Source organism: Canis lupus, chromosome 19 (genome assembly GCF_048164855.1).
Source record: "Canis lupus baileyi chromosome 19, mCanLup2.hap1, whole genome shotgun sequence".
In the NCBI taxonomy this organism is placed as follows: domain Eukaryota; kingdom Metazoa; phylum Chordata; class Mammalia; order Carnivora; family Canidae; genus Canis; species Canis lupus.
Window position 1 is genome coordinate 46,140,128 of NC_132856.1, and position 27,643 is coordinate 46,167,770.

The 27,643-nt window shown below is 50.2% G+C and overlaps 1 protein-coding gene and 1 long non-coding RNA gene across 3 annotated transcripts in view; one reads left to right on the plus strand and one right to left on the minus strand.

Moving 5' to 3' along the window:
- Positions 1 to 3,412: 3,412 nt before the first annotated feature.
- On the minus strand, positions 3,413 to 6,971 carry LOC140610530 (uncharacterized). Its single transcript, XR_012012147.1, has 3 exons — positions 6,488 to 6,971; positions 5,597 to 5,755; positions 3,413 to 5,182 (listed from the first exon to the last, which is right to left on the minus strand). It is a non-coding gene; the product is annotated as an uncharacterized lncRNA (long non-coding RNA).
- Positions 6,732 to 27,643, plus strand: part of ELL (elongation factor for RNA polymerase II) — a 79,281-nt gene continuing 58,369 nt past the window's right edge. Inside the window, exon 1 of one of the 2 annotated variants that reach the window (XM_072786698.1) lies at positions 6,732 to 6,953. In XM_072786698.1, the coding sequence (XP_072642799.1) occupies positions 6,927 to 6,953 (27 nt within the window). In that variant the 5' untranslated portion in view covers positions 6,732 to 6,926. Of the gene's footprint in view, positions 6,954 to 7,077; positions 7,247 to 27,643 lie in introns of those variants that run through there. The other variant, XM_072786697.1, reaches the window with a different exon arrangement.

Here is a 27,643-nt window from a genome sequence, read left to right on the forward strand (position 1 = left end):
GTTCCATCCTCAGGGCCTCTGTCCTTTTTGTGGGTCCCTTATTGGGTTGCATGCTCTCCTGAAGGCTGTAGCTTTTTAGTAACACTGGAGTCAGGCTTTGCTCCAAAGTTCTTTTGGTTGTGCCCATTATTAGCTGAGCAGACCAAGGCCCAGAAAGGAGGGTCCCATCATCTGGAAACAAAAGGCAAGATTAGGCCCAGGTCAGCCTGCCTTCAGAGCCCATGCTCTGACCACCAGCCAGTTCTGCACCTCCTTACAACTTCTAGCTGGGAAACAGGCAGAGAGGCTTTGAATGCCATGGTCAGGAGTGTGAACTTTAGTGTATTTATTCCCTTGGTCATTCCATCCTCAATGGTCTGAACGGGGCGGGGGGCAGGGTGTCCAGGATGAGGGGCATGGAAGTTTCTTTGAAGACCCAGGAGTCCTTTGGCAGGCGTGAAGAGTGCTCCTAGGACTGGCATGGCATGGGCAAAATTGTGTTGGCGAGGCAGTATGTGATACATTCAGAAGACAGCTAGGATGGATTTTTCTTAAATATGAAAACACATACCAGTGCCTCTCGTATACTTGGACTTAGGCTGTGACTCAGCATGGCCCTGCCCTTGAGGGCTGCAGCTCACAGTGGGCTGTGAATTTGAAGTGAGCATGATAGAATGAGGTGTGTGTGTGTGTGTGTGTGTGTGTGTGTGTGTTTGAGTGAGTGAGTGAGTGAGTGGGAGGGGAAGAGAGCAAGCCTTCACATCTGAGCACTTCAGTGGGGCATCCTTTGCATGCCTCTATGTCATGTCATTGTTAAAGGATAGCCTCCTGGGTCACCCAGTGTGGGACCATTAGGTCCCTGACTGCCTGTGTCCTCTATTTCTCATGGTGGAACTCGCCTTCATGCTTTTCCATCCAGGTTCAGGGGTAGGTCTGCAACCCAGGCTTGACCAATCAGAACATGGTAGCCTTCTGGCCACAGTACTGGCACCAAGATGGTCATGTGGCCCACAACAAGCCAATCAAAGCCTGCTCTGATACTTCTGGAGCCAGAGGGCAGTAGGTACTCTTCTTCTAAGGGCTGCTGAGCTGGTGGATGATGGCCTGGTAGTGCTGTGATTATCTTTGTTCCTACAAAGGGACCTAAGAGTGAAGTCTACCCAGAGAGCAGAGCTGAGAGAGACGTGGACACGTCCTAGTGACCCCATTCAGCTCCTGGAGCTAGCTGGACCTGGAGTCTGTCATTTCTTTAGTCTTTTGAGCCAATAATTGTTTTTGCCTGAGTCAGTCTAGATTTTCTGTTGCATGTGGGTGTTTAGAGGAGGGGGATCTGCCGGGTTATATCAGTTTTGTTCTGTGGCCTGCTGTGTCCTCCTCGGGGAGCCTCCCTCACTGGGCAGAGGACAGAAAGGAGTGATCATAAATGCTTGTGAACAGATGGGTGGGTGGAAGAAAATTAGCACGGAATCCGCAGTCACCTGGGCATGGAGGTGTTTGAACTGACATTGAGAATTGTCTAGGAGTCTAGCAAGCACACAGGCTACCTTTGAGGAACAGTTCAGATGGCCATCACTACAAACTGTTCCCAGGTAATGCTAGGCCTTACCTTCTTCATGGCTCCTGGTGAGGATGATGCAGCTGATTCATGAAGCAAAATGGCAGTTTGGGGGGCACCAGAAGGCCTTACCTGATGTAGATCAGCAAAGAAATAACTAAGCAGGCCTAGGTTGTCCAAACGCTGCACATTCCCAAGAAAGGACTGGCCCTTGATCTGTACCTGGTAGGTCAGGTCAACCTTCTTGGGATGTCCTGACTGATCATCTGTGCTAACAATATAATTTAGGGTGGGGCTCTTGGTCCCATAATTTCACCTTGACTTGAGGTCAAGCACATGGGTGGTCAGCCCTCCTCCCCAATAAAAACCCTGGACAACCAGGCTCGGGTGAGCTTCCCTGGTTGGCAGTAGTCTGTGAGTGTTGTTGCAGAGGTTGCTAGGAGAATTAAGTGGTCCACACCTGGATGCTTGCCTGGTTTCTCCTGGTCTCTGCCTTAGGCACTCTTCTCCTTTCACTGTGATTAACCGTAGTCATGGATCTAACAGCTAGACTTGCTGGATCTGAGATGCCCAGCTGAGGAAGCAGTGGAGCAGGCACAGGACCCTGGGGCTGCATGTTGGCTGCCCCATCAAGCAGAGGGGGTGTTTCAAAGTGAGTGTTCTCATGGGTCCTTGCATTCCCTCTGCTACAAAATAGTATATTTCAAAGTCCTTAAGGCTCATTTGCTGAAGGAGCAACAGAGCTGGTAGAAAGCTGTGGGGCAGGTGTGCAGAGGTGTGGCTCCAAGGGCTGCAGGCTGCAGAAATTTTAAGGTGTTCCTGAGATTTCTCATTCTGCATCATCACAGGACAAGAAGTAGGACAGATCTCACTCCTGTGATTATGTTGTTATTGGGCACAGTTGACTGAGATATGGAGATAATCTGGGTGGGCCTGACCTCGCTGGTTACAAATGAGGAAGGTAGAGAGACTTGAAATATGAGAGGGATTCAACATTCAAAATTATCCCTCTCAATAGAGGGAGGCTGTCTTACTGAGGTGGAGGGGGGGCATGTGGCTAGCACCTATGAGTGGCCCCCAGCTGACAGCCAGGAAACAGGGACCATAGTCCTACAACCACCAGGAAATGAGTTCCACCAACAACCTGAAGAAGCTTGGACATGGATCCTCCTGTTGAGCCTCTGGATCTGAGGATGCATCCCAGCCAACACCTTGCTTGCCAGCTTCATGGGACCTTGAGCAGAGAATCAATTAAAACATACCAGACTTCTGACAGAAACTGTGGGATAATAAATGTTTGTTGTTTTAAGCCACTAAGTTTGAGGTACTTTGTTATGCAGCAGTAGCTAACAAATACAGATCTTAGCAATAGCTGTTCGGTAGCAATTGCTGACTAATGAATGGCAGGTGTTCATCCCAGTGTGGTTTAAAAGCACATAAGCTGCAGACAACATAGATAGATAACAGAAAGGGATTACGTAGATAAGCTATTGTAAACCCATTAATAATAATGATTTCCATGATGATGCCATTTGCCAATGGTCCAGGACCAGGCTCTTGTGTAAATGCTGTGATTATACATATTTTACGATATGAGCACACCGAGGAGGACAAGACATGTCCAGATATAGGGAATGAGCAGCAGACCAGGATCACTATTCCCATTGTAGAGATAGAGCTTTTGCAATAAGCTTGCCAGGTGGAGTATGTGTTCACGGGCCATCCGTTAGTGATCAACCAGCTTCCTGGGGTCCCACTGGGAGCCACTGGGACATTAAACATACAGCGGAGAGATGCTCATTACTAAGCAGCACGGCCCATGGTTGCAGTGTTCTTAATTCTCTCTTTTTTGCGGGGGTGGGGGGGAGGTCAGGGAAGGGAGAGAGAGGGATGGGGAGGGGCAAAGGGAGAGGGAGAGAGAATCTTCAGCAGATTCCACCCAGTATGGAACCTGATGTGGGATTTGATCTCACAACCCTGAAATCATGACCTGAGCTGAAATCAAGTCAGATGCTTGAAGAACTGAGCCACCCAGGTGCTCCCTCCTCTCTTTTTATTTTATTTATTTATTTTAAAGATTTTATTTATTTATTCATGAGAGACACAGAGAGAGGCAGAGACATAGGCAGAGGGAGAAGCAGCCTCTCTGCAGGGAGCCTGATGCGAGACTCAATCCCAGGATCCGGGGATCATGACCTGAGCCAAAGGCAGATGCTCAACCACTATTTATTCATGAGAGACACACACTCACACACAGAGAATGAGAGAGAGAGGCAGAGGGAGAAGCAGGCTCCATACAGGGAGCCAGATGTGGGACTCGATCCTGGGTCTCCAGGATCACGCCCTGGGCTGAAGGCAGCGCTAAACCACTGAGCCACCGAGGCTGCCCCTGCCCTCTCTTTTTAAAACAACATTTAAGTATTCCTACACCTAACGTGGGGCTTGAACTCACAACCCTGAGATCAAGAATTTCATGTTCCCCCTACTGAGCCAGCCAGGTGCCCCTGTTCTTAATTATCTTCTCTTCAAGCCTCAGTTTCCAGAAGGTAATCCTGGATGCCAAGCACTGAACCCAGAGCTGGGGGCATTTTAAGCACTCAGTGTTACTACTGTTGTCTGTGAGCTAAATCCACAGAGGCTCAGAAAGGGGTCATGCCTTTCCCAAAGTCATACAGTGAGCTGGTCAGCCTTCAAAGCTGGCTCCTCCCATGTTCTCCATTCAGCAGTCCAGCTGTCTCTATCCTCCCCATCATTCACTCCAGACTGCCCATGCCTCACCTAATCCTGCCCTTCTGTGATCCCTCTGGGCAGTGCAGTCCTTCTTGCTCCAATATTTACCTGGCCTAGCTCCTGGGTAAACCGCTGGGCCCAGACAGTGGGCAGAGGGCTCAGTGTGTCTGAGCAAGTGCTAGCATCTTCCAGGTAGGAAGGACTGATCCCAGGTGAAGGATAGAGGATTCCAGAGCCTTGACCCTAGGCTTAGGCAGGCTGGATGTGAAACCTTTCTAAGTCTCATTCTCCTCATCTACAAAATGGGCTGATAGCTGTGTTGTGAGAATTAAATGTCATTTATTCATTCAACACATTTCCTGAGCACCTACTCCATGCTAGGTCCTGTGCTGAGGGTGTTCAATGAGGAAATATAGGGAAAGGGACCCAGGTGCCTAATCAGGAGGGTTCTGGGTCAGAAAGATATTAAATTCAAGTTCCAGCCAGCCTGCTCGCCGGCGGTGCCACTGCCCTTGAGTGCTGCCTCACATCTCTTAGTTTCACCTTTTGTAAATGGAGATATTAACGGCAGGTATGGGAGAGTGTTTCAAGAAATCTAGCATTGCCTCGGGCTCAGCAGTTTATGGTTAGAGGATCAATGGATAATAGTGCCAACTTGGCAGTGGTGAGCAGAACTAAGGAGGTCACTTTGGTAGAGATATAACAAGGTCTTTGAACTTCACTTTCCTCTCTTAGCTCAAAATCTTCATCCTATGGTTACTGTTTGTAATTAGATTGAAGGGAAAGAGAAAAGTCATGAACTTCCTGTAGATTAGGAGACCCAGGAGTCCAAGAGAAGCTTGCCTGGGCAAGTCAGTGCTGTTTCCAGCCTCAGTTCCCCCACTGATAGGATCAGAGATTGATAAAATCTCTCAGCTCCTGTGAAAAACAATTAAACACAGAATTACCATAGGACCTAATAATACCTCCTAGGTATAGACCCAGGAGAAGGGAAAATATTCAACCATACAAAAACTTGTACATGAATTCACGGCAGCATTATTCATAAGAGTGAAATGGTGGAAATATCCCAAATGTCCATCAGTGGATGAATGATTAAACAAAATGTGGTCCATCCACACGATGGAATATTACCCAGTCATAAAAAGGAATGAAACGTTGATACATGCCACAATAGGACCCGCCTTGGAAACATCAACCTTGAAAATAAAACAGCCAGTTATTTTACCAGCAAAATGGGTTTTATTCAGGAATAGTAGAGGAATTGTAACTCTGGACATGAAAAACTATAAAACTATTGGTAGAAAAGGAACAAAGGATATGAAACATTACCTTACAGAAAAGGAGGAATTTGGGAGGGTCTCATTTGGAGGAAAGCAAGAGTTCAAGGTAGTGACAGTTTCTCATTGGCTGAGTGGTGGCAGGTTATCATCCGCTCGGCCAGGAGAAAATCATCCTTCATCCTGCTGGGGTAGCAAAATAGACTTCTTCCTGTTGGGGTTTGCATTTGACAATGAGTCAGGAGGGCACAGAGCTCTCTCTTCTGAACTCCTGACTTTATTTATTGAGAGAGAGAGAGAGAAGGGGCAGAGAGTGAGGGAGAAAATCTTAAGCAGGATCCAGGTCCAACTAAGAGCCCTGCACGGGGTTTGATCTCACAACCGAGATCATGACCTGAGCCGAGATAAAAAATCTGACACTTAACAGACTGAGCCATCCAGGTGCCCCCAACTCTGTTTTAAATGAGGTTGCCTTCATTCAAGTTCACAAAAACATCATGCTGAGTCTTTCACGGAGTGCGAGTCACAGCATGTCAATGATATGATTTCATTGATACGAAATGTCCAGAATAAGTAAAATCATAAACACAGTAAGTAGGTTAGTGGTTGCAGGGGCTAGGAAGTGGGTTTGGGGAGTGACTTTGGTGGGTAGCTGTTTTCTTTAGGGGTGATGAAAATTTCTCCAAATAAGATAGTTGTAGCGGCTGCACAGCATTGTGGATGTACTAAATGCCACTGAATCGGACACTTTAAATGCATTGAAGTCATGATACATAAAATGTTTTCTTAAAATGGGAAAGGTGCACAACCGCTACGTCTCAGGAACCTTGAGGATACAGAATTTTATTCTATTAAAACTATACTCTTATCATGAGCAAACTTCACCGCCTCCCCAACACCCCTAACACCCTAACAACCCCGGCAGGAAATCCCATCTACTTACCTTACGGGAAGCTCCACTAGTCCAATCCAGCGTCCAACGCGCGCTCGGTTTGCATAGCCACGCCCACTCACCGGCTATTAGCGGCCCCGCCCCCCACGTGTTTTGCACCAGCCCCGCCCCCTTCACGCACTGGCTACGGCTCTCGACAGAAACCAGGGACGGAAGGCTTGGAGCGACCTCATAAATAATGCATCACGTCAGCGGCCAGTGGGATGTGGCTTCGACCCTCGCCTGGCTGAGCCAGGGTCATGAATTATGCATATAGAGGCGGGGCCTGAAGGTGTGCGCGTGTCGGGGCGGAGTCCCGGCACGGAAGTGGCCCCCTCTGGTGCCTTGAGAGGTGGGGCCATCCACGCTTCATGAATATGCAGCACATCGGGGCGGTGACTGTGTGCTTCTCCAGGCCCATAGGGGGCGCGATCTGCGGCATTCATGAATAATGCAACAGTCGGCGGGCCGTGCAGAGGTGACTGCAGGCTTCATTAGATCCAGAGGGGGCGTGGCCAGCCGCGTCTCATGAATAATGCAGCGCGTCAGCGGGCGGTGGGGCGGGGCGGGGCGGGGCGGGGCGGGCGCGCCGGCGCTGGAACCGGGAAGGGGGGGCGGGGGAGCGATGGTCGCAAGATGGCGGCGCTGAAGGAGGCTCGGAGCTACGGGCTGTCTTGCGGGCGGGTGAGCGACGGCAGCAAGGTGTCCGTATTCCACGTGAAGCTCACCGACAGCGCCCTGAGGGCTTTCGAGAGCTACCGCGCCAGCCAGGTGAGCGGCGTGGGGCCCGGCGCGATCGTCGGGGACGTCGAGGCGCAGGCCGGCCTCATGCGCCCCTCGCGGAGGCGTCCTGTCTTGGGGGCGCGGGGTCTGGCGTCCGGGGTGCTGCTCGCGGGCCCCTGGACCGACGGGTCGCGGGGTGGGCACCTGTCCAGCTTGGAGCGCGGAGAACCGCGTTCCTTCACGGCGCTGGGAGGTGACACTGGCGGGCGGCCCGGGGCGGCCGAGGGGCCCCGAGCTCGCTCTTCTGGTCCGCGGCGGGGAGGAGGAGGGGAGGCGACTGAGTCGGCACCTGGAGGCGTCCGGAGCCTTTCTCGGCTCACCCAGCCACTGAGCAGGAACTGAACTGTTCACCTAGCTGGGGGACGGGAGAGGGGGTTGGGGAGGCTTGAGGCTTCTCCGTCTGGGTCCCAGGTAGGGTGGGTCAGTGGGGCACCGCGGTTGGGCACCTGTGGAGAACCTGTTCCATCCGTGTGGGGAGGCTGAGTCTGTGCTTGAGGGCAGGCTTTAACACCAATGTAGCCCTTGGAATTGGGCTCACTCTTGGTTCTTGGGAAGGGGAGTTTGGGCAGAAACTGACAGCTTGTTTCCAACTCCCCTACCCCTCTCAGGTGACCCTGTCTCACTGGACATTTTTGGAGAGTGGGAGTGTTTTGGGTAGGGGGGAAGCTGTGCGTGTGTGTGTGGGGGTCGCTGGCATGGTGCCTTTCCCAGGATGGGCGCTCTTAGTGGGCAGCTGGGAGGGAGCTCTGGCCACCGCACCTGGCTACTGACTCTCAGACTTCTCAGGGGCCGATTTGGGCCCATCTGGGGAAGTTAGAGGTGTTTCACTTCTGCCACCTGGCTCAGGGTGCGTGGGTTGGGGGGAGGCTGCTGTGCACCTTCTTTTAGGCTTGATTTGGGGGCACATCTGGAGCCCTGGTCAGAAACCTGCTTCTTCCCATTTCTGTTTGTGTCAGGACAGAAGTTTCAGGTGCCCAGAGTGGCCAGGACCTGAGGGGAAGTGGTTTGGGAGCCCCTTTCCTTGTTGCCTGGAAAGTGGGGGCTTTATAGTCGTGAAGTAGTTGAGGAGGGGTCTAATGTCAGGCTCAGGGAGGCCCTGCTCCCTGTGTGTGTGTGTGTGTGTTTGTGTATACTGGGAATGGGGGGGCTGAGGGCGGGTGAGGAGAGAGACTAACTAGGAAGGAATGTGGCTTTCTTCCTGCCCCAGACTTGTTCAGCACCATTAGCTAAGCCGGGAATTTCTTCCTGTGTTACGTTCCCACCACTTTCCTGGTGCCCACCCTTCCCGTGCTGCTTCCCACTTTTTGGGGCAGTTTCCTTCCCATCCCGGTGTCCCAATTTCCCATTCATAGAAGGAGTCTTTTTTTTTTTTTTTTTTTAAGAAGACCGAGGTCTTCCCTTGTCAAAAGGATTCCTCAGGATGAGGCTAAAGCACCCTAGCAGGTGAGGAGTCGGGCAAGGGTGAGGGGTGGGGAGATCACTGTGTCCAGCTTAAGTCTCCTTTGTGGAATTCCAGTCTGGAGTCTTTTCCCTAGGCAATTCTGACTTGTTCTGCAGGAAGGCGGGCTTTCCTAGAAACAGCTGAGGGATAGCTCATGAGTCATGTAAATAAGGTGAACTTGGTACCTGGTCACTTAGGAGCCCCGCCTTCCCTGCCATGCTGCCCTCGCTTGATCTAGTCGTCCCCAAGGCCTGCCTGTGTGTCCACCTCATGCTGTCACACAGCTATTTTTAATTTAGGGTGTTGGTTACATCCCCTAACTAAGCTGGATCTTCCTCATGTGAGGGCGAAGGTAACTGCAGACTCTAGCTCATCCCACTTGGAGCCCAGCTGTGTATGTCAGTGTTGATCAGCCAGGAGGGGCTCCCTTGAAGAACTTTTCCAAGCCAGCTGGGCGAAACTTTTGAGGGTGACCCAAATTTGCATTTTTCTCAGAAGCTTGTGACCAGAGAACTGTATGGGTTATTAACAAAATCTCTTATGTACGATTGTCAGTAGTGTCTGGAGTTTTCTATTCTATAGCACTGTGGTTATATGGCTTGCCAATGGCAACTTGTGGAGAGGGTTTTTATTTTTACTTTTAATTGCAAGAGGCATTTACAGATTCAGATGTGGCAGGGGACTGGAGAGGAAGTTCATGTGAAACTTTTCTCTGTGGCCCAAGAGAGCCTGTAATCCTAACTCTTGGAGTAGCCTGAGTAAAAGTCCCCTGTGGTTTCTCTCTTCAGAGCGGTGTGGAGTCTGAGCTGCCTTTGTGCAGACCTGATGGCCAGCTTGGAATGTGGCAGAAGGTAATATACGCAGCTGCCACCGTCTAGACTTGGGGTTCGTGCAATTTCTCCTTGAATATAAAAAACCAAGTGATGTGGGGATTCTTTTGACACATGTGTGGCTATCAGTGCAGCTACTCCCATAGATCTCCTTTTTCACTGTGTTTGGCTACTTTTGGGAGAGAAGAGAGCGGAAGCGTGGACCCATCCTTCTAAGATAGCGTCATGTGCTTGCTCAGAGAAGTGTTCCCTAGCCACTCTGAGGAAGTATCTGTCCTTGGGGCACCTGCCTCAACCACCCAGCTATTGCATTGTTGGATTTAGTGGGCTTTGTTGCTAAGTGACCTTCTCTCCTGGTTTATAAGCTGCTTGGTGGTGAGGAGCATATTATTGTTCAGTAAAAATTGAGAGCCCAGAGAGGGACTCAAGAAGCCTGAAGATTATAGCCTATCTAGGTTTAAATCTTGGTTCTACCTGCTTGAGGCCTTGACCCAGTCAGTGCCTGACCCCCTCCCAGTCCAGATCCTCCTCTTTGGAGCTATGAGGATCCCTGTGCCTGACCTTCTCCCAGCTCTAGATCCTTCTGATCCTTAGGATTGTGTAGATCCCAGTATCTGAGCCCTCCCAGCCCTGAGTGCTTCTTTCAGGGTTGCAAAGGCAGGTTGCCCTACCTGCCTTGAGCTCTGGATCCTTCTCAGGACTGTTGAGGGTCCCAGTGCCCTGCTGTGTCTAAAGTCTGGCTCCTTCTCTCAGGGATGTGGGGATTCTTTTGACACATGTGTGGCTATCAGTGCAGCCCTGACACTTCCCCTCTCCTGCTGTGTTTTCAGCACTTGGTGTCCATACCCAGAGGGTATGGAACCCAGAGCTGGTTCCCACCTGGAGGTTTGAATAGAGACTATGGGAGACAGGGAGCCTGGGCTGCATCTGCCTAAATCTGATTGACCACCTGGCTTGTGTAGGGCTACTGCTCAGATGCTGGACATTCAGAAGTGACCAAGATGAGTCCCAAGTGTCATGAGCTGACATTCTGGAAGCAGGAGACATATCGGTACAAAGAGCTTGTCAGCAATCAGCATCAGGAAGGAAATAAAATGGTGTGATGTGATGGTAGGGTGGGGCTGCGTGAAAGGATACTGATTGAGAAGGTGCTTCTAGGAGATGCCAGAGCTGAGGCCTCCCTGGTGAAGGGTCCTGTGCAGGGAGGGTTGGGGGTTCCAGGCACTCTGCCTTCGAGCGTTGAGACACAAGAGGCTGGGGAGAGTGTTGGGACACGGAGGTACTGGGGCTCTGTCCTAGGAAGGGTGTGTGGGGAGAGGAGGTGGAAGGGGCCTGCAGCAAATAGTCCATGACTCTTGTAGAGCTGTGATGGGGGCTGTTTGCTGCTAAGGGGGCGGCTGTGTGGATGTCAGCTCGGGCACTGATGGCAGGAGGAGCCTTAATTTAGCCTCTGTTCTCCAACCACAGCAAGGCCCCAGGAGGTAGGCTTGTCTCCCCTTTCTGGGAGGTGCCCCCTGGGCCCTAAGCAGGGCAGCTTTTTGCCAGCCCTGCTGTCTTCAGGAATAGCTGGGGCTGCCCTTCTTGGCTGTGGGCCGGGCCCCACTAGGCCTTTTGTCCAGGCTCGTGTCATCTTCTGGTAACCTTGGCCAGAGGCTAGCTTGTTGTTTCCCCTATGCCTTGGGGGCAGTGAGGGGGCTCAGAGAGTCCTTGTCTACCTGTCCAAGATCACTCGGCCCAGGTTGCCTCTTGAGTTGGGAGGGAGCTTGAGCCACTGTGACACAGCTATGAAAGGGGGTCCCTCGATGGTCTTGAGTTCTAGTTAAACTCCAGCATTCTGGACTCCTGCAAGCAGTGGTGACATGAGTGGCTGTATATATTCCTGAGGTTGCCGAAGTGACTGTCCTATGCCCCCTACCCCAGAGAAAGCCTAAAATGGCGATAACCAACACCTGTGGATCACACCCTCATGCCAGCACTGGCCTGAGCTATACACGTTAATTTATCTCACATCTGTCCTTCAGCCCTATGGTGGGGAATGGCTCCCACCTCTCCGGTGAGGAAACGGGAAGAAACTCTGGGAGGCCAAGTCACTGGAAGGAAATTCCCAGCTGGGATGGGACTGAGAACCAGGCTTCAGACTTGCATGCCAGTGTGTGGCTCCAAGCTCTGCCCCCTCTGAAGGGTGATCTGGCTGGCTGGGCCAGATGGAGTAGCCAGGTCCATTGATGTCAGGAGCATGGCTTCCTGTCTCCTGCCCTCTGGGGCTGTAGCGGTTTGGTTTACTTGTGTCTTTTCTTTTCTTCTTTTCTTTTATTTTCTTTTATTTTCTTTTATTTTCTTTTCTTTTCTTTTCTTTTCTTTTCTTTTCTTTTCTTTTCTTTTCTATTTATTTATTTATTTATTTATTTATTTATTTATTTATTTATTCATGAGAGACAGAGAGAGAGGCAGAGACACAGGCAGAGGGAGAAGCAGGCTCCTCATGGGGAGCCTGATGCAGGACTTGATCCCAGACCCTGGGATCATACCCTGACCTGAAGGCAGATGCTCAACCACTGAGCCAACCAGGCGTCCCTACTTGCGTATTTCAGTGTGGGCTCTTGATAATTCTGAGTGAGGTGAGTCCTTCCTAGTAGGTGCGTGTCTCAAAGGTGCTGTGGGAGGATGTGTGAACCAGCCGGAGTTGGGGTAAGTGATGGAGGCTTCTGCAGGCAGCCAGTGAGGCTGTGTGAGGGGCCAAACCCTGCCTCAGCCACTGTGACCCTTGACTAGGTTTCCAGCTTGTATGCTGTTCCTGCACCACGGTGACTGTGGTGATTGTGTGTAAACAGCAGGCAGCTTGGCGGAAACCCACCCTCTGTTGACTCATCGGCAAGGCCAGAGTTCATCACCCTTGAAGTAGTTTTGACATCATACCCGGATTGTGACATCTCTGGGGAGTCTTTGAAAATAACACTGCTTCTCCTGTTCCAAGTAACTCTGTCCTGGAGCAGACACTGGTTTCGGGAAATCTACTTCTGTGGCAGCAGCCCAGGCTGGCCATCGATGTTGTGCCTTTGGGCTTTGGCCTCCTCTGGGTCCATCATTTTTAGGGTCTTGCTTCCCTGCTCTCTGACTTTGATTTTCTCTTTGGTCTGTAATGAGCACAGCCTGGAGTTGTCTGAGATCTTACCTCCAGTGATACGTGGCTACTCCACAGTCATCAAGTGCCCAAAGGGACTCTTTTGAGAACAGTTCCCCCAAATGATCTCTGACCTATAGGTGCTAGGAGTGATAGACAACTACAATGTGTAGTTGTTTTGTCACTTTACTCTTTAATAAAAAAGCTGGTATCCAAATTAACCATCCAGAGAGAGACCTCCTGTGCCCACACCAAGTGGCTGCACTGTAGTCTGATGCTAATTATATTCTCTCGGCTCCGTCCCTCCCTGACCACGTTGTGACGCGGCTCTTGGCTGAGTCACCAGGTCAGCAGGGCACGTTGGTGACTCCCTGCAGCCCTTCTGGAGGGCAGTGGGCCTTGATTGTTTGTGAACTTCATGGGGTTACCGAACTCCCATTTAATAGTAACACGTGTTGAGAAGTTTAAAAGGAGTATAGCCTATAGTATAGGAGTATAGCCTATAGTATAGTGTAGAAAACTTGCAAAATACCTGAAAGGAGCAACTTCTTGTTCCCATGGGCCCAGGCCATGTCTGTTGTTGACACCTTTGCACCTTCCTCTGTCTTGTGTCCGGATACCTCATCGTCACAGAGGTGTCCTCATATAGTGTTAGATCTTGCTTCTTCCCTGACACCATATTAGGTCTATTGTTTAATGTAATGTAATTTTATTTAATGTAATCGTAAGCTTTACTTTCCAGTGACTGCATCTCTCTTGCAGTGTGCACCCTAACCGATCAGTATTCCTCCAGTACATGAATTTGGGGCACCATACCGATGGGGTAAGCGAGGAATCCTCAGGATTCCTGTGTGCTGAGACCCTTGTCTGCTGTCCCGTGCCAAGGGCTGTGCAGAGATGCTGAAATGCAGTGAGGGGCACCCCTGGTGTGCCTGTGCCTCAGAGGGGAGCATGAGGCTGTGTGTGGCTGGCTGATGGGTACAACTTCTGTATGTTGAAATTGAGTCTTGGGAGAGATAAGGTCTGGTCCACGTGGTGGATGGTCAGGGAGGGCAGGGTTAGAGGAAGAAGGCTCTGAGGGCCTAAGCTGGGGTGGCACTGGGGAATGGGCATGGAAACAGATGTGAGAAGTATTTGGTCAGCCACCTGTGGCTGGTTGGGGAGGCGGACATTTCTAACCTTTCCTGATTCTGAACATATGGCAGAAACATCTTCACACACTCAGCTTTATTGTCATGCCTGAGCTGGGTTTGTGAGAGTCAGGTTATGTGTGGCTTGAAAAGATGTTGACAACTGCCTCTGAAGTGACTCTGGGCTGGAGGAAAGATGAGGGCAGCTGATCTGGGAGCTGCTGTTGGTCTGTGGTGGGTGGGCATCATTATCATCATTGATGTCAAGGGGTGAGATGGTAGATGTGTATATGCTGCCTTATTGAGGCCAGCTACAGAGCCCACACCTTTCTGGGTTGCTGCTTTTGTTCCCAGATGTGAATGTTATGCGGTTCTTTCAAACATCCTGAGTGTATTTGGAAGGTGTTTTGAATTGATGTGGCAGCTCTGGAAGCCAGAAGCCTTTTTTTCTTCAGTTCTTAGATCGTGTTCTTTGCTCAAGGATAGTTGGATGCCAGATTTCCCTTGTGCTGGTGTTGACCAGCTCTGACTATGGGGGAGCCAAGGCTGCATGGAGGGCAGGTGATGCTGTCTAAAGCATAGAGAAAGTTGGGTCGAGGACTTTCCCAGAATTCTCAGAAGTGCTGTGGAACAAGTGGCCTTGGATCACCCTGTCTTTGAGAAGTTAATGAGCTGTCTATGATTGAGGACTGCGGTTAATCCTCCACACCTTTGTTTGTGGGTGTTCTCACTGTTCTTTAGATAGGAAGACTGAAGATTGACTCTGGGACAACTTTCCTGAATGTGTGCCCTTCCAGCTAACCACCCACTCCTACCTTGAGCTGTCGGTGGGTGTCAGCTCCTTACTGATTGCCTTACTGTCCCTGTGTCCATCTTAGACATGTAGGGACATGTGTCCTACTAAGGAGGTGCCTCCCTCAAAGGATGGTGAAGACCACGAGTTGGGGTCAGGTAGACTGGCTCCAGATAGCTCCAGATGACAGCCTGGGGATCCAGGCTTCTTTTTTTTTTTTTTTTTTTTAAAGATTTTTATTTATCCATGAGAGACACAGAGAGAGAGGCAGAGACATAGGCAGAGGGGGGGAAGCAGGCTCCCGGTGGGGAGCCCAATGTGGGATTTGATCCCCCAGACCAAGGATCATGCCCTGAGCTAAAGGCAGGCGCTTAACCGCTGAGCCACCCAGGTGTTGCTCCAGGCATACTTCTGAGCCTCAGTTTTCCTGGGTTGAAGCAGCACCTAAGATAGTAGAGGGCACTCCAGGTCAGAGGATCCTGTCATCCCATCCCATCTGTCCCTCCCTCTCTTATCCCCCTCCACGCCTTGTATGCATGTGTTAGTGTACCACAAATTTAAAATATCTACTCGTTTGTCTCTATTATTAAAGATTTCTCTTTTAAATAAAGAAATGGCTTTCCTCAGATTCTTCAGCAGCTTTCCTATCAGAAGTCCATCCCACTGTGTTGAGGGAGCTGGCTCCTTCTGCATATGCTCCTTTTCCATCTCTTGAGCAGCCTCACCAGGTGGTGATCATGGAGTGGACAGTGGGCAGGGGCCATACAGAGCAGAGGAGGGCAGGAAATGCTGACTGAGCTTCTGGAGAGACATCTGACCTGACCTGGGGGTGACTGCTGAATCCACCAGGCTGGGGACCCCTGCTGATGGAGTATGAGAAGTCAGGCCCAGAGCTCTGGGTGCCTTGGCTCCATCTTTGCCTTCAGATTGCATGTGAGTGCATGGCTATTGGGGAGTCCCATAAGGGCAGCCTCAATGGGCCAAGCCCCCTCTCCATTGGAGAATGCTGTTCCCTTGGGATGGGAGGTGAGGGTTCTGTTTCCTCCGTTGTCTATCCTGGGCAAGTGGAGCCCCAGTGTGTAACAAGGGATTACTCCTTACATTTCCACATGCTCCTTGGCCTCTTTCTGATATGGGGACTGGCCCACTGCACGCCTCACCTGAACATGTGCATGTGGCCTCATCCTGTTTATCAGACTGACTTGGGATTTATTAGTGGGCTGAGGCAGGCCTAGTGCTGTTCTGGGCATGGGGGATTCATGGTGGGCAGGCTAGCCAGGCTGCATCCTAGGGTCCTTACATCCCTGTGGGAGAGGCCCATTGAGAGCATGATGATTTGATAGTGGTGACCATGAATGATGACTACTAGGAGGGAGAAACACAGCGGGCTGTGGGCAGGAGATGCCGTGGGAAGTGGGGCAGGCGGAACCGTCTGGGAACAGGCTGAGATTGCCAAAGTCTGCGTGAGATCTGAGAGAGTGGCCATAGGAGGGAGGCTAGGATGGTGGGACAGCTAGAGGGCGCGGGGGTACGGGAAGTTGGGGTTAATTTCATCATCTAGCCGACTAAGCAGTGACTGCAGTGACTTATGCGGGTATAGATGAGCTCCAGCCCCTGCCTAGGCTCACTGTGGGGGGACTGACCCAACTCTAATTTCATTCCACTGTGCGGAGAGACGTTTTCTTTGGGGCATTCCATCCTATGACAGGCCATAGTCAGGGAGCCCTTGGGAGTGCTAAGACCAATCAGTAAGAGTCTTTACTGGAACCCCTTGGAATCTTTCTTAAATTTTATTTTTCTTTTCTTTTCTTTTCTTTTCTTTTCTTTTTTTCTTTCTTCTTTCTTTCTTTCTTTCTTTCTTTCTTTCTTTCTTTCTTTCTTTCTTTCTTCTTTCTATTTTTGGCAACAGCTCCTTTCCTTTATATCTTCCCCTTATAAAGCGAGATTCAAGTTTCTTGGAGCCTTTTTATTTTTATTTTTTTTAATTTTTAATTTTTAAAAATTTTATTTATTCATGAGAGATGCAGAGAGAGAGAAAGAGAAAGAGGCAGAGACACAGGCAGAGGGAGAAGCAGGCTCTGTGCCAGGAGCCTGACGTGGGACTCAATCTCGGGTCTCCCTCCAGGATCATGCCCGGGGCCGAAGGTGGCACTAAACCACTGACCCACCGGGGCTGCCCCTCTTGGGCCTTTTTTAAAAAAAAATTGTGGTGAGATATGCATAACATAAAATTACCATCTTAATCATTTTTCCCCTTTCTTAACCATTTTTGAGTGTACAGCTCAGTGGTATTGTCTGTATGCAGCCATCATCACTCTCCATTCCCAGAACTTTTCCATTTTCCCAAACTGAAACACTGTCCCATTGACACTAACTCCCCGTTCCCCTCCCCCAGCCCCCGGTGTCCACCGTTCTAGTTTCTGTTTCTGTGAATTTGATAACTTTTGGGATCTCATATAAGTGAGATCATGTGGTATTTGTCCTTTTAAATTTTTTAAAGTTTATTTAAGTAATCTTTATACCCAGTGTGGGTCTCAAACTCATGACCCCAAAATCAAAAGTTGCATGCTCTTCCGACTGAACCAGACAGGCGCCTTGATATTTATCTTTTTATGACTGGTTTCTTTCACTGATCATAATGTGTCCAAGGTTCATCCATGTTGTCATATGTGTCAATTTCCTTCCCTTGTAAGGCTGCATAATATTCTATCGTATGGATATACCACATTTTGTTTTATTTATTTATTTATTATTTATTTTTTTAAAGATTTTATTTATTTACTCATAGAGACAGAGAGAGAGGCAGAGACACAGGCAGAAGGAGAAGCAGGCTCCATGCAGAGAGCCCAACGCGGGACCTGATCCAGGGTCCCCAGGATCACACCTCTGGCTGCAGGCGGCGCTAAACCGCCACCAGGGCTACCCTCACATTTTGTTTTAATTGTCTGTTGATAGACACTGGATTGTTTTCACTTCTTGGCTGCTGTGAATACTGTGAACATGGCGTACAAAATCGGGTCAAGTCCCTGCCTTTTTTTTTCCCCCTAGTTTTACTGAGATACTATTGATATCTAGCACTGTATAAGATTAAGGTGTACAGCATAGTAATATGACTGACATACATTGTGAGATAATGACCACAAGAAGGTTTTTTTTTTAATATTTTATTTATTTATTCATGAGAAGCACAGAGAGAGAGAAAGGCAGAGACACAGGCAGAGGGAGAAGCAAGCTCCACGTAGGGAGCCCAATGTGAGACTCGATCCCGGGTCTCCAGGATCATGCCCTGGGTGGAAGGCAACTGCTGAGCCACCCAGAGAACCCGACCACAAGAAGTCTAGCTAATGTTTATCATCTCATGTTGATACAAAAACAGAAAAGTTTTTTTTAAGAACTCTTAAAATCTACTTTTTTTTCTTTTTAAAGATTTAGTCTATTTATTTGCGAGAGTGAGAGAGAGAGAGAGAGGGCACAAGCTGGGGGAGGGGCGGAGGGAGGGAGAAGCAAACTCCCTGCTGAGCAGGGAGCCTGACTTGGAGCTTGATCCTGGGTTTGGGATTATGACCAGAGCCCAAAGGCAGAAGCTTAATTGACTGAGCCACCCAGGCACCCCTAAGATCTTCCTTCTTTTTCTTTTTCTTTTTTTCTTTTTCTTTTTCTTTTTCTTTTTCTTTCTCTTTCTCTTTCTCTTTCTCTTTCTCTTTCTCTTTCTCTTTTTCTTTTTCTTTTCTTTTCTTTTCCTTCCTTTCTTCCTTTCTTATTTTTAAGATTTTGTTTATTTATTCACGAGAGACACAGATTGAGAGAGAGGGAGGCAGAGACATAGGCAGAGGGAGAAGCAGGCTCCATGCAGGAAGCCCGATGTGGGACCCCATCCTGGGACTCCAGGATCACACCCTGGGCCGAAGGCAGGTGCTAAGCCGCTGAGCCACCCAGGGATCCCCAAGATCGATCGATCTTTCTTTCTTTCTTTCTCTCTCTCTCTCTCTCTCTCTCTAAGATTTTATTTATTTATTCATGAGAGACAGAGAGAGAGTCAGAGACAGGCAGAGGAAGAAGCAAGCTCCCCATGGGGAGCCTGTTGGGAGACTCGATCCCAGGACCCAGGGATCATGACCTGAGCTGAAGGCAGACGCTCAACCACTGAGCCACCTAGGCTCCCTAAGATCTATTTTCTTTCTTTCTTTCTTTCTTTTTTTTTTTTTAAATGATTTTATTTATTCATGAGAGACACAGAGAGATAGAGGGAGAAACAGACTCCCTGCAGGGAGCCCGATGTGGGACTCGATGCCAGGACCCCAGGATCACAACCTGAGCCAAAGGCAGACCCTCAACTGCTGAGCCACCCAGGCATCCCTAAGATCTATTTTCTTAACAACTCTCTTAAGATCTACCTTAACAACTTTCCTGTATACCATATAGTACTGTTAGCTGTAGTCATCATGTTACATATTACATCTCTAATGCTTATTTATCTTATAACTGGAAGTTTGTACTTTTTGACCCCCTTCCTCCAATTTCCCCACCCTGTACTCCCTGCCTCTGATGACCACAAGTCTGATCTCTTTTTCTGTGGTTTATCTTTTTCTTTTCTTTTTTAGGATTCCACATATAAATGAGATATTACAGTATTTGTCTTTCTCTGATTTATTTCACTTGAGTCCTCGTTTTCAGTTCTTTTGATTATATATCCAGAAGTTGAGTTGCTGGATCATATGGTAATTCTATGTTTAACTTTTTGAAAAACTGCCAAGCTGTTTTGCACAGCGGCTGTCCCATTTCACATTTTACATTCCCACCAGCAGTGCACAAGGACTCCAGTTTCTCCAGCCAGCGGTCCTCACCAACACTTGTTCTTTTGATAATAGCTGTACTGATGGGTGTGAAGTGTCTTGGAGCCTTTAAAAGTGTGTGACTCTCCAACAAGAGTTAGGGACTGTTAGGCTTCTGACACCTGGTGGACCATTGATGGGCTCAGGAGTCCCCTTGTCACAGGTCACAGACCTGGAGCCCAGAGGAATCGGGCCATGTTGGCTCTCACACTTGATGTGGTCTTGGGCTAGCTTCAGGTGCTGCCTGAGAGAGGATCTTGATCAGGGTCTCCTGAGTGCAGATGGCAAGAAGGGTAAGGAGAGCTATTACCATCTCCCAGCCCTCCAGTGGCAGGACTTCTGTGTCCTTTCCTGCCCTCAAACCAGACAGAGGTCCTGAGGGTGATGGGCAAGGCTAGGCTCTGCCCTTTGGGACCCGAGTTTGCTGGGCCCTTCCCTGGCCATGAACTCAGGACAGAATTTGTGCTTCGGTGAATTTACCTCTTTGTGTCCCCTACTGAATCACAAGGTGACCGGTGGAAAGTGGGCTTGCTTTTGGGTTAGGAAGTGGCCTGGAGGCCCCTCAGGTCAGGTGCTGCCCTTTGGGACGTATTGGACAGGTAGGGAGCTATGCTTTTTTTTTTTTTTAAGGTTTTATTTATTTGACAAAGCGCGTATCAGCAGGGAGAGGTGCAGAGGGAGAGAGAGAAACAGGATCCCCACTGCCCCAGGACCATGACCTGAGCTGAAGGCAGACACCTAGCCGACTGGGCCACCCAGGGACCCCATATGTCATTGTCTTTGCTCCTGCCTTTGGCTTGGCTTTGGGGCTGGGGTCTGTGCCTGTGGTGCTGAAGGTGATGAGAAGGAGGAATGGTGTTTTCTCTGACCCCGGGGGCAGATGCAGTTCACTTGCCTCAGGGTTTCTGACTGTGGAGGCCCTGTTCCCTGCCCCTGTCCTGCTGCCCCTTCCCTTTTCTTGCATGGGGATTTACCTGTGTGCATGGGGCCCCATAGTTAAGCATAGGCTGGTTAGAGCAGGGCTGAGGGACTGGGCTGAGGCAGCCATCCCTTTATGCTGCCCTTCCTGGTGGTGAGGGCTTTTTGGAGTAGCCATTGGCCTGCCATTGGCCTGAGGAGGATAAGTGTGTTAGGAGGTTCCTTTTTTATTTTCCCCTTTTTACTGAACAGTGACTTTTTGGAGGAAATTCAGCTTCCTGATATGGACCTTGTGGTTTTCCCCACATCTGGAGGGGATGATTTAAGGGTTCTATAGAAACACTTCCAATAAGGAGAATGCCCACTGAATGAAGTCAGGACAGCTTGGTTTGCAGTAGCCCAGTGTGGAGCATGAGCTTAGCATGTCTTTCCCCTTGACAATGGTCACCTCCTGCCTGTAACCTCTCCACCATGTTGTTCTCGAGGTCCTGACAGGGATCCCATGCCTTGACCATATCCTCACTGCTTGATCCATCCCTCCCTCCCTCCCTCCCTCCCTCCCTCCCTTCCTTCCTTCCTTCCTTTCTTCCTTCCTTCCTTCCTTCCTTCCTTCCTTCCTTCCTCTTTCTTGATTCTATTTATTTATTTGAGAGAGCAGAGAGAGAAGGAGAAGCAGAAGCAGACTCCTTGCTGAGCAGGACCCTGGGATCCTGACCTGAGCCAAGGCCAGATGCTTAAGAAATGGAACCACCCAGACACTTTTTCCTTTCCTTTCCTTTCCTTTCCTTTCCTTTCCTTTCCTTTCCTTTCCTTTCCTTTCCTTTCCTTTCCTTCCCTTCCCTTCCCTTCCCTTCCCTTCCCTTCCCTTCCCTTCCCTTCCCTTTCCTTTTTTTTTTTTTAATTTTTATTTATTTATGATAGTCACACACAGAGAGAGAGAGAGAGAGGCAGAGACACAGGCAGAGGGAGGAGCAGGCTCCATGCACCGGGAGCCCAATGTGGGATTCGATCCCGGGTCTCCAGGATCGCACCCTGGGCCAAAGACAGGCGTCAAACCGCTGTGCCACCCAGGGATCCCTCTGATTTATTTATTTGAGAGAGAGAGAGGAAGAGAACATGAGAGAGTGCTCATGGGGGGAGGGCAGAGAGAGAATCTCCAAGCAGACTCCCCATTGAGTAGAGAGCCTGATACAGGGCTAGATCCCAGGACCCTGAGACCATGACTGGGGCCACACTCAAGAGTCAGCCAACTGAGCTACCCAGGTGCCTTATGGCTGCTCTGTTTTCTGTACCATTAGTGGTAGAGGACTTCTTTTTGTTCTCAAGGAAACTGAGGTCTGCTGTGCCTAGTGTTGCTGCCGAAGCTGCTAGCCCTTAAAATCAAGGCCTCTGGCATGTTTGCTGCCATGTTAGGTGAACAGAATTGGATAGGGATGCCAATGAAGTAGATTGTTATGGCATGTTCTTCTTTTAGTGCCAATGTTAGAGTCTAAAACAAGTTGGTAAACCATGACCCAAGAGGCAAATCCAATCTTCCAACTTGTGTGTATTTTATTGGGATAAAAGCATCGTTTATGGCTGCTTTTGCTGTATGACAGCATCTGAGTCTTTGTGATGGAGATTGTCTAGTTCTCAAAACCTATAATATTTATTCTCTGGCCCTTTACAGTAGAAGTTCGAGAGCTGCTAGTTTGGAGTGTTGGGATGAGCATGTGACTTGAGGACTATGTGTGTTAGTGGAATGTGCTGTCCAGGTCTCATACCCCAGGCCCCTGTGCCATGGCATGCTGCCATGGCTGTGGCTTCCTGTCACATCTCAGGACTGGACTGAGATCTTGGAGCATCCTTTTGGTCCGGCCCTTTCATTTCATTGATGGGATTCCTAGAGGATGGTGGCTGACCTGAAGGCATATGGTCAGTGTAGATTAAATTGATCCTCAAACCTAAGGGTGTCTGCTCTGTGATTGCCTCCCCCCACGCCTGATTTCATGCAGATTCAAAATGCTTCCCACACCATGTGCAAGTCCCAGGAGCTTTTCTCAGGCACAGTGTCAAGACTGGTGGGGCCTCTGGTGGGCCTGGCTTTATCTGTGACCTGCTGGTGAACTCTGGCAACACACACATGGCAGGAAGGGCTAAGCGTAGGTGTCCCTGATGGAGCTGGGAGGGTGGGTATCTGCCTGCCATTGGAGTCAGGCTCTGGCTGTAGCATCCCCTTCCCTTTCCCCCCCCTCAGCCTCAGTTCCATGGGGATACAGTGGGACCAGTGTCATCTTCCAAGAGAGGATTGTGCTCAATTAGGGGTTGGTTGTTTGTATGGGTGTCTTTCCAGTGTGTGCTTCATAGCATGAAGCAGATGGGTCCCTTGTGTGGAGAAAGTGGGCAGCAGGTGTCTCCTGTTTCCTAGGAGTGAGCTTTCCATGGGCTGGGGGGCCTCAATGAATCTTTTAGAGCTTTCTCAGCTCAGAATGAGTATCATCTATAAATGGATTCTGAATTAGCTACCAGCAGCCTGAAAGACCTGGAGAAGGGCTTCTCAGGCAGGCCTGTCTGCCAAGGGGCTGAGGTTTCTGGGTTCTGTCAGCAGAAATGGCCTCTCCCCTCTCCACTCTCCCCTCCTCTTTCTTTCTTTAAAAAAGACTTATTTATTTGAGAGAGAGTACATGTGTAAGTGAGCCAGGGGTGGGGTACCAGAGGGAGAGAGAGAATCCTGAAGCCGATTCTCTGCTGAGCTCAGAGCCTGTGTAAGGGGTTGATCCCAGGCCCCTGAGATCATGACCTGAGCCAAGATCAAGGGTTGGCTACTTAACCTACTGAGCCACCCAGGCGCCCCTGCTGTTCTTATCTTTCGTTATTTCTCCTTTTTCAGAATCAAATAAGACTGTCGAATTGCTGTCGGCTGGGTGGGGGGTACAGTGCAGTGGGGAGGATCTATGGGGTACATTCCAGTGTGGAGAGACTGCAGGGAGATGTCTGAGACAGAGACAGGTCACAGCTAGAAGAGTGTGTTCCTTCCTCCCCTGGTCACACTATTTTTGGTGTTGGACGCTCACAGATGTCTGCTTGTTCCAGAGAAATGTGCTCAGCTCACAGTGGATCTGGCAAGTGGGATGAGGACAACCAGCACTGGTCACTTGTGTTCAGCTTGTTTCCAGCTTACTTTGGCACTGGGATGAGGCCTTGCTGGCTTCCTTACCTGTGCTGCTGCTTGGGGGCCTTGCTCACAGAGTGCCACAACCTAGTAATCTGTGCTAGTTCCTCCTGACAGGAAGTGGAGCTGCATTAAGGATTCTGAGACGGGGGATCCCTGGGTGGCGCAGCGGTTTGGCGCCTGCCTTTGGCCCAGGGCGCGATCCTGGAGACCCGGGATCGAATCCCACGTCGGGCTCCCGGTGCATGGAGCCTGCTTCTCCCTCTGCCTGTGTCTCTGCGCCTCTCTCTCTCTCTCTCTCTCTGTGTGTGTGTGACTATCATAAATAAATAAAAAATTAAAAAAAAAAAAAAAAAAGGATTCTGAGACGGGCTTTGGCCTAGAGTGTAGGATTGATGATATGTGCCCCTGGCCCTCCCTACCTTTAGCTCTGCCAGCTGATGTCTCTGTGGGGATGGTCCTGTCTTGTCTCTGAACAGATGAAGTTAATGCCCCTCCTCCTCCCTGGTCCTGGGTGAGCCTGGGCTGTGAGAATGTGACTAGTGAACGGGGTTTGCTGGTGCAAGGCAAGGCTCACAGGCTGTCAGCCGAAGTTGGGCTGATGCCATTCCAAAAAGACATGAGGCTTTGGACCCCTTTCTCCTCAAGGGTGGATGGCAACTCACTAGGGTCTATACCCCAGAGCAGTGGCCTTAACGCTTCATTCTGGGATCTTCAAGAAATTGTCTTGGTCTCTCGTGTAAATTCACGGAAGCCCAGATGCTTTCGGGTGATAGGTTGCCAAAAGTGTGATCTCCTAGGCACAGCTCAGCTTTGGGGAGTGGCTGGTTTGAGTGGATGTGGTATCACCTCAGTGCTCTCTTCTTAGGGCTCCTGGTGCTGTTCCCAGGGCTCAGCTGTTCAAGAGCAAGCATAGCACGTGTTGCAGGTGTGGGTGTTCCTCTGCTGTTGTGAAGCTCAGGGGGCGGACAAGCTTAGGGGTGTTACAGGCAGGTCACTGGAGGATGCACAACTCAGCCCTGGGGTGGTGGAACAAGATGCCTCACCTTGGCTGAGCTGGGGCTGGTTCTGAACCAGCCTGCAGACCCAGGATATTGCCACTGCCTCATGTTCACATGGGTGTCCAGTGGGCCTAGGCACAGAGGTTCCAGCTGTCTGAGCTTTTGTCCCTTGGGACATGTGAAGGCCAGGGTATGGGACAATCTATATTGTTTCCAAATCTTCACTGGTATTTTTTTTTAAAGATTTATTTATTTATTCATGAGAGACACAGAGAGAAAGAGAGGCAGAGAGGCAGAGACAAGCAGAGGGAGAAGCAGGCTCCTCGCAGGAGCCCCACGTGGGACTCGATCCTGAATCCCGGGATCACGACCTGAGCCGAAGGCAGATGCTCAACCGCTGAGCCACCCAGGTGTCCCCTTCACTGGTATTGAAATGGCTAGGTGGCTGCAAAGATCAGGGCAGGACACAGGGCAGGAAGGAGCAGGGGAGAAGGAGCTGGCTATACAGCAACACCACCCTTTGGGCCTCAGTTTACCATCCTGCTGTGTGGGAATCATCATTAGATTTTGGGTCTATGTCTTAGATGCTATAGCCCTGGCTGTCCAGGAGAATAGTTAAGGCCTGAGGTGTCTCAAAAGTCAGGATTTTGCTCCTGCATTCGATCCCTGGGTGGAGGGTCTCCTGGGTACAGACATCATAGACCTCAGGCCAACTGGCTCCTCGAGTACTCAAGGCTGCAGGGTCTGTGTGAATCCCCAGGACTTGTTGACTGGATAAATTGGTGGCAGGACTCGGTGGTGGCTATGGAGGGCTTCCCACAGTGGATGTCTTCTGGTGTCAGGAGCATTTCTCAGGACAGCCTGCAGAGTGTGTTGTTGGGGGCGGGGGGGCTGTCTGTTCATGTGCAGACACTGTTGGGCCTTAGCCAGGATGCAGCCCAGAAAGCTCTGTTTGTTTAAAGTTGGGCTTAGTGTTTCTTGTTACTTTTTAACCTATTGACTAAGCCTATGGGTGGTGCTGAGCTTACCTTTGGCTTGCAGGTAGAGTCAGGAGGCCCAGAGTCTGAGCTCTGTAAGCTGGCCCAGTTCTGGGGAGATGACCATTGATTGCTGTTCTGAAAACCAGGTTCCAGGCTTGAGGGTTTTGAAGCCTCTAACTGTTTCCCCTTCTCTCTGCCCTAGTTGTAGATGAACACGACAGAAATCAGATGTGCACAGCAGTTTTATGTAGGAGTCCAGGAGGAATCCTGAAGTCTGCGGAAAATTTAGGGGAAATTTAGAAAAACGAGCTCCATGTCATCGTTTTTACTCAGGATGTGTGTTGAGATTTTGGTAACCCAGATAGTCACAAGATTGCATTAAAAAAAAAAAAAAAACAACAGGAGTGACATCAGTTAGCCCACATCACTTAGACCAGCTGGCCTCCTGCCCTGTGCCCACTTACGGAGCTGGCCTTACTCAGCCCCTGTCTCAGTGCGGCCCATCTGCACAGTGGATGAGCACCCATCACCCAGGGCCTGAAATGAAGCAGTGTGTGCCTATCTGCTATACACTGTATAGCACCTGGAGAGTCGTCCCCCAAACTCTCTGGCCTAGGTGAGGCCTGGGCAGTGGGTAATGAGTGAATGGGATGTCTATATGTGGGGTCCCAGTTAGACCTGGGCATCTAGCCCAGAGTATATGTCCTTAACATTGGCCAGACTGTAACCAGGCCCCAGGTATGACAGCAAAGTAAGCAAACAGCCTCCAGCACCTGACCCTGTGCTGGGCAGTGAGGTTCCCAAGTGAAGAGTGACAGGCTCATGGGCTCTAATCCTGCCTATGGACCATAGAGCTCCCTGGAGAAAGGATATTTGTCGGGACCTGAAGGAAAAGTGGTGTGCCTGGGCCCTGAGTAGGTGGTGGGGAAGACCCTATACCCTGAGGAGGTCTGGAAAGATACACTGGGGGAGCAGCCTGGCCCTCTCCCTTGGGTGCCATGGTCAGGGTGACAGGTCAGAGAGAGCTGGAGGGTGGCCAGGGGGTTCCACACCACAGGGTACCACATGCTTTTGGGCCTCAAGACTCAGTGCACTGTGCCTACACCTATAATGCTCCTCCTCCAGGTCTTCCTGGCCCTCTCCCTACCCTTCCTATTTCATCTCTGGTCAGAGGGCCCCTCTTCCATGTGCCTTCCAGCACTCAGTGTGTCCCCAGAGGCCATCCTGTTTCTGTCACAGCTGTCTGGGGCTGCGTCAGCACACAGGGGCTCAGTGAATCATTTGTTATCAGATGAATGTGTGGGAGGGCCATGTCAAGAAGGAACACGGGTCCTGTGTGATCTCCTGATCCAACTCACCTTGCACAGTCTGTTCTGTTAATCCAAGTGCGAGGATCTTGCTATGGGTCTGGATACTGGCAGCTCAGTTCCCATGGCAGAGCCCTGGCCTGGTGGCTGTAATTCTTCCGTGGAGGCCTCTCCATGTTCATAGGTTTGATTTTCTCACTGTTCTCCAGCTCTGTCAGATTCCTTTTCCATAAAGAAAGCCCTGCCACCTCCCTTTCACCTGCATTGTCCCAGTTCTCAGCTCAAGATGGTGATGTTTTCTCAGAGAGCACCAAAAAGGCGCCTCTGAAGCTGCTTGGAGCAGCAGCATGGGCCCACAGGGTAGACAGTGTAGTTGGACAGGACCTCGAATGGCTGCTCACGGCATCTTCCCTGTAGTAGGCCTGGGCCTGATGTGCTATACGGATTTTAACACTTTTTGAGAGGCACCTGGGTAGCTCAATTGGTTGGGCAGGCTGCCTTAAGCTCAGGTCATGATCCTAGAGTCCTGGGGTTGAGCCCTGGGTTGGGCTCCCCCTTCAGTGGGGAGTCTGCGTCTCCCTCTCCCTCTGCCCCTCCCCCGGCTTGTGTGTGCATTCTCTTGCTCTCTGTCTCTCTCTCAAATAAATAAAATCTTTAAAAAAACAAAACACTTTTCTTTTTGAGCTGAGTTACCTTTTTACTAAGTAAAACCAAGTGTAAAGTGCGCTTTCTAAAGTAGGTGACAGGAGTGGGGGCCAGGGAGTCTTACAGTGTGGCCTGGCTCTGTCTAGGAGCTGGTGGCCCATGGCAAGTTCTTGGCCTTGAGTGGGTGCAGGCAGTACCTTCCCCTGCAGGGGGCTTCCAGCCCCTGTGGCCTGTCT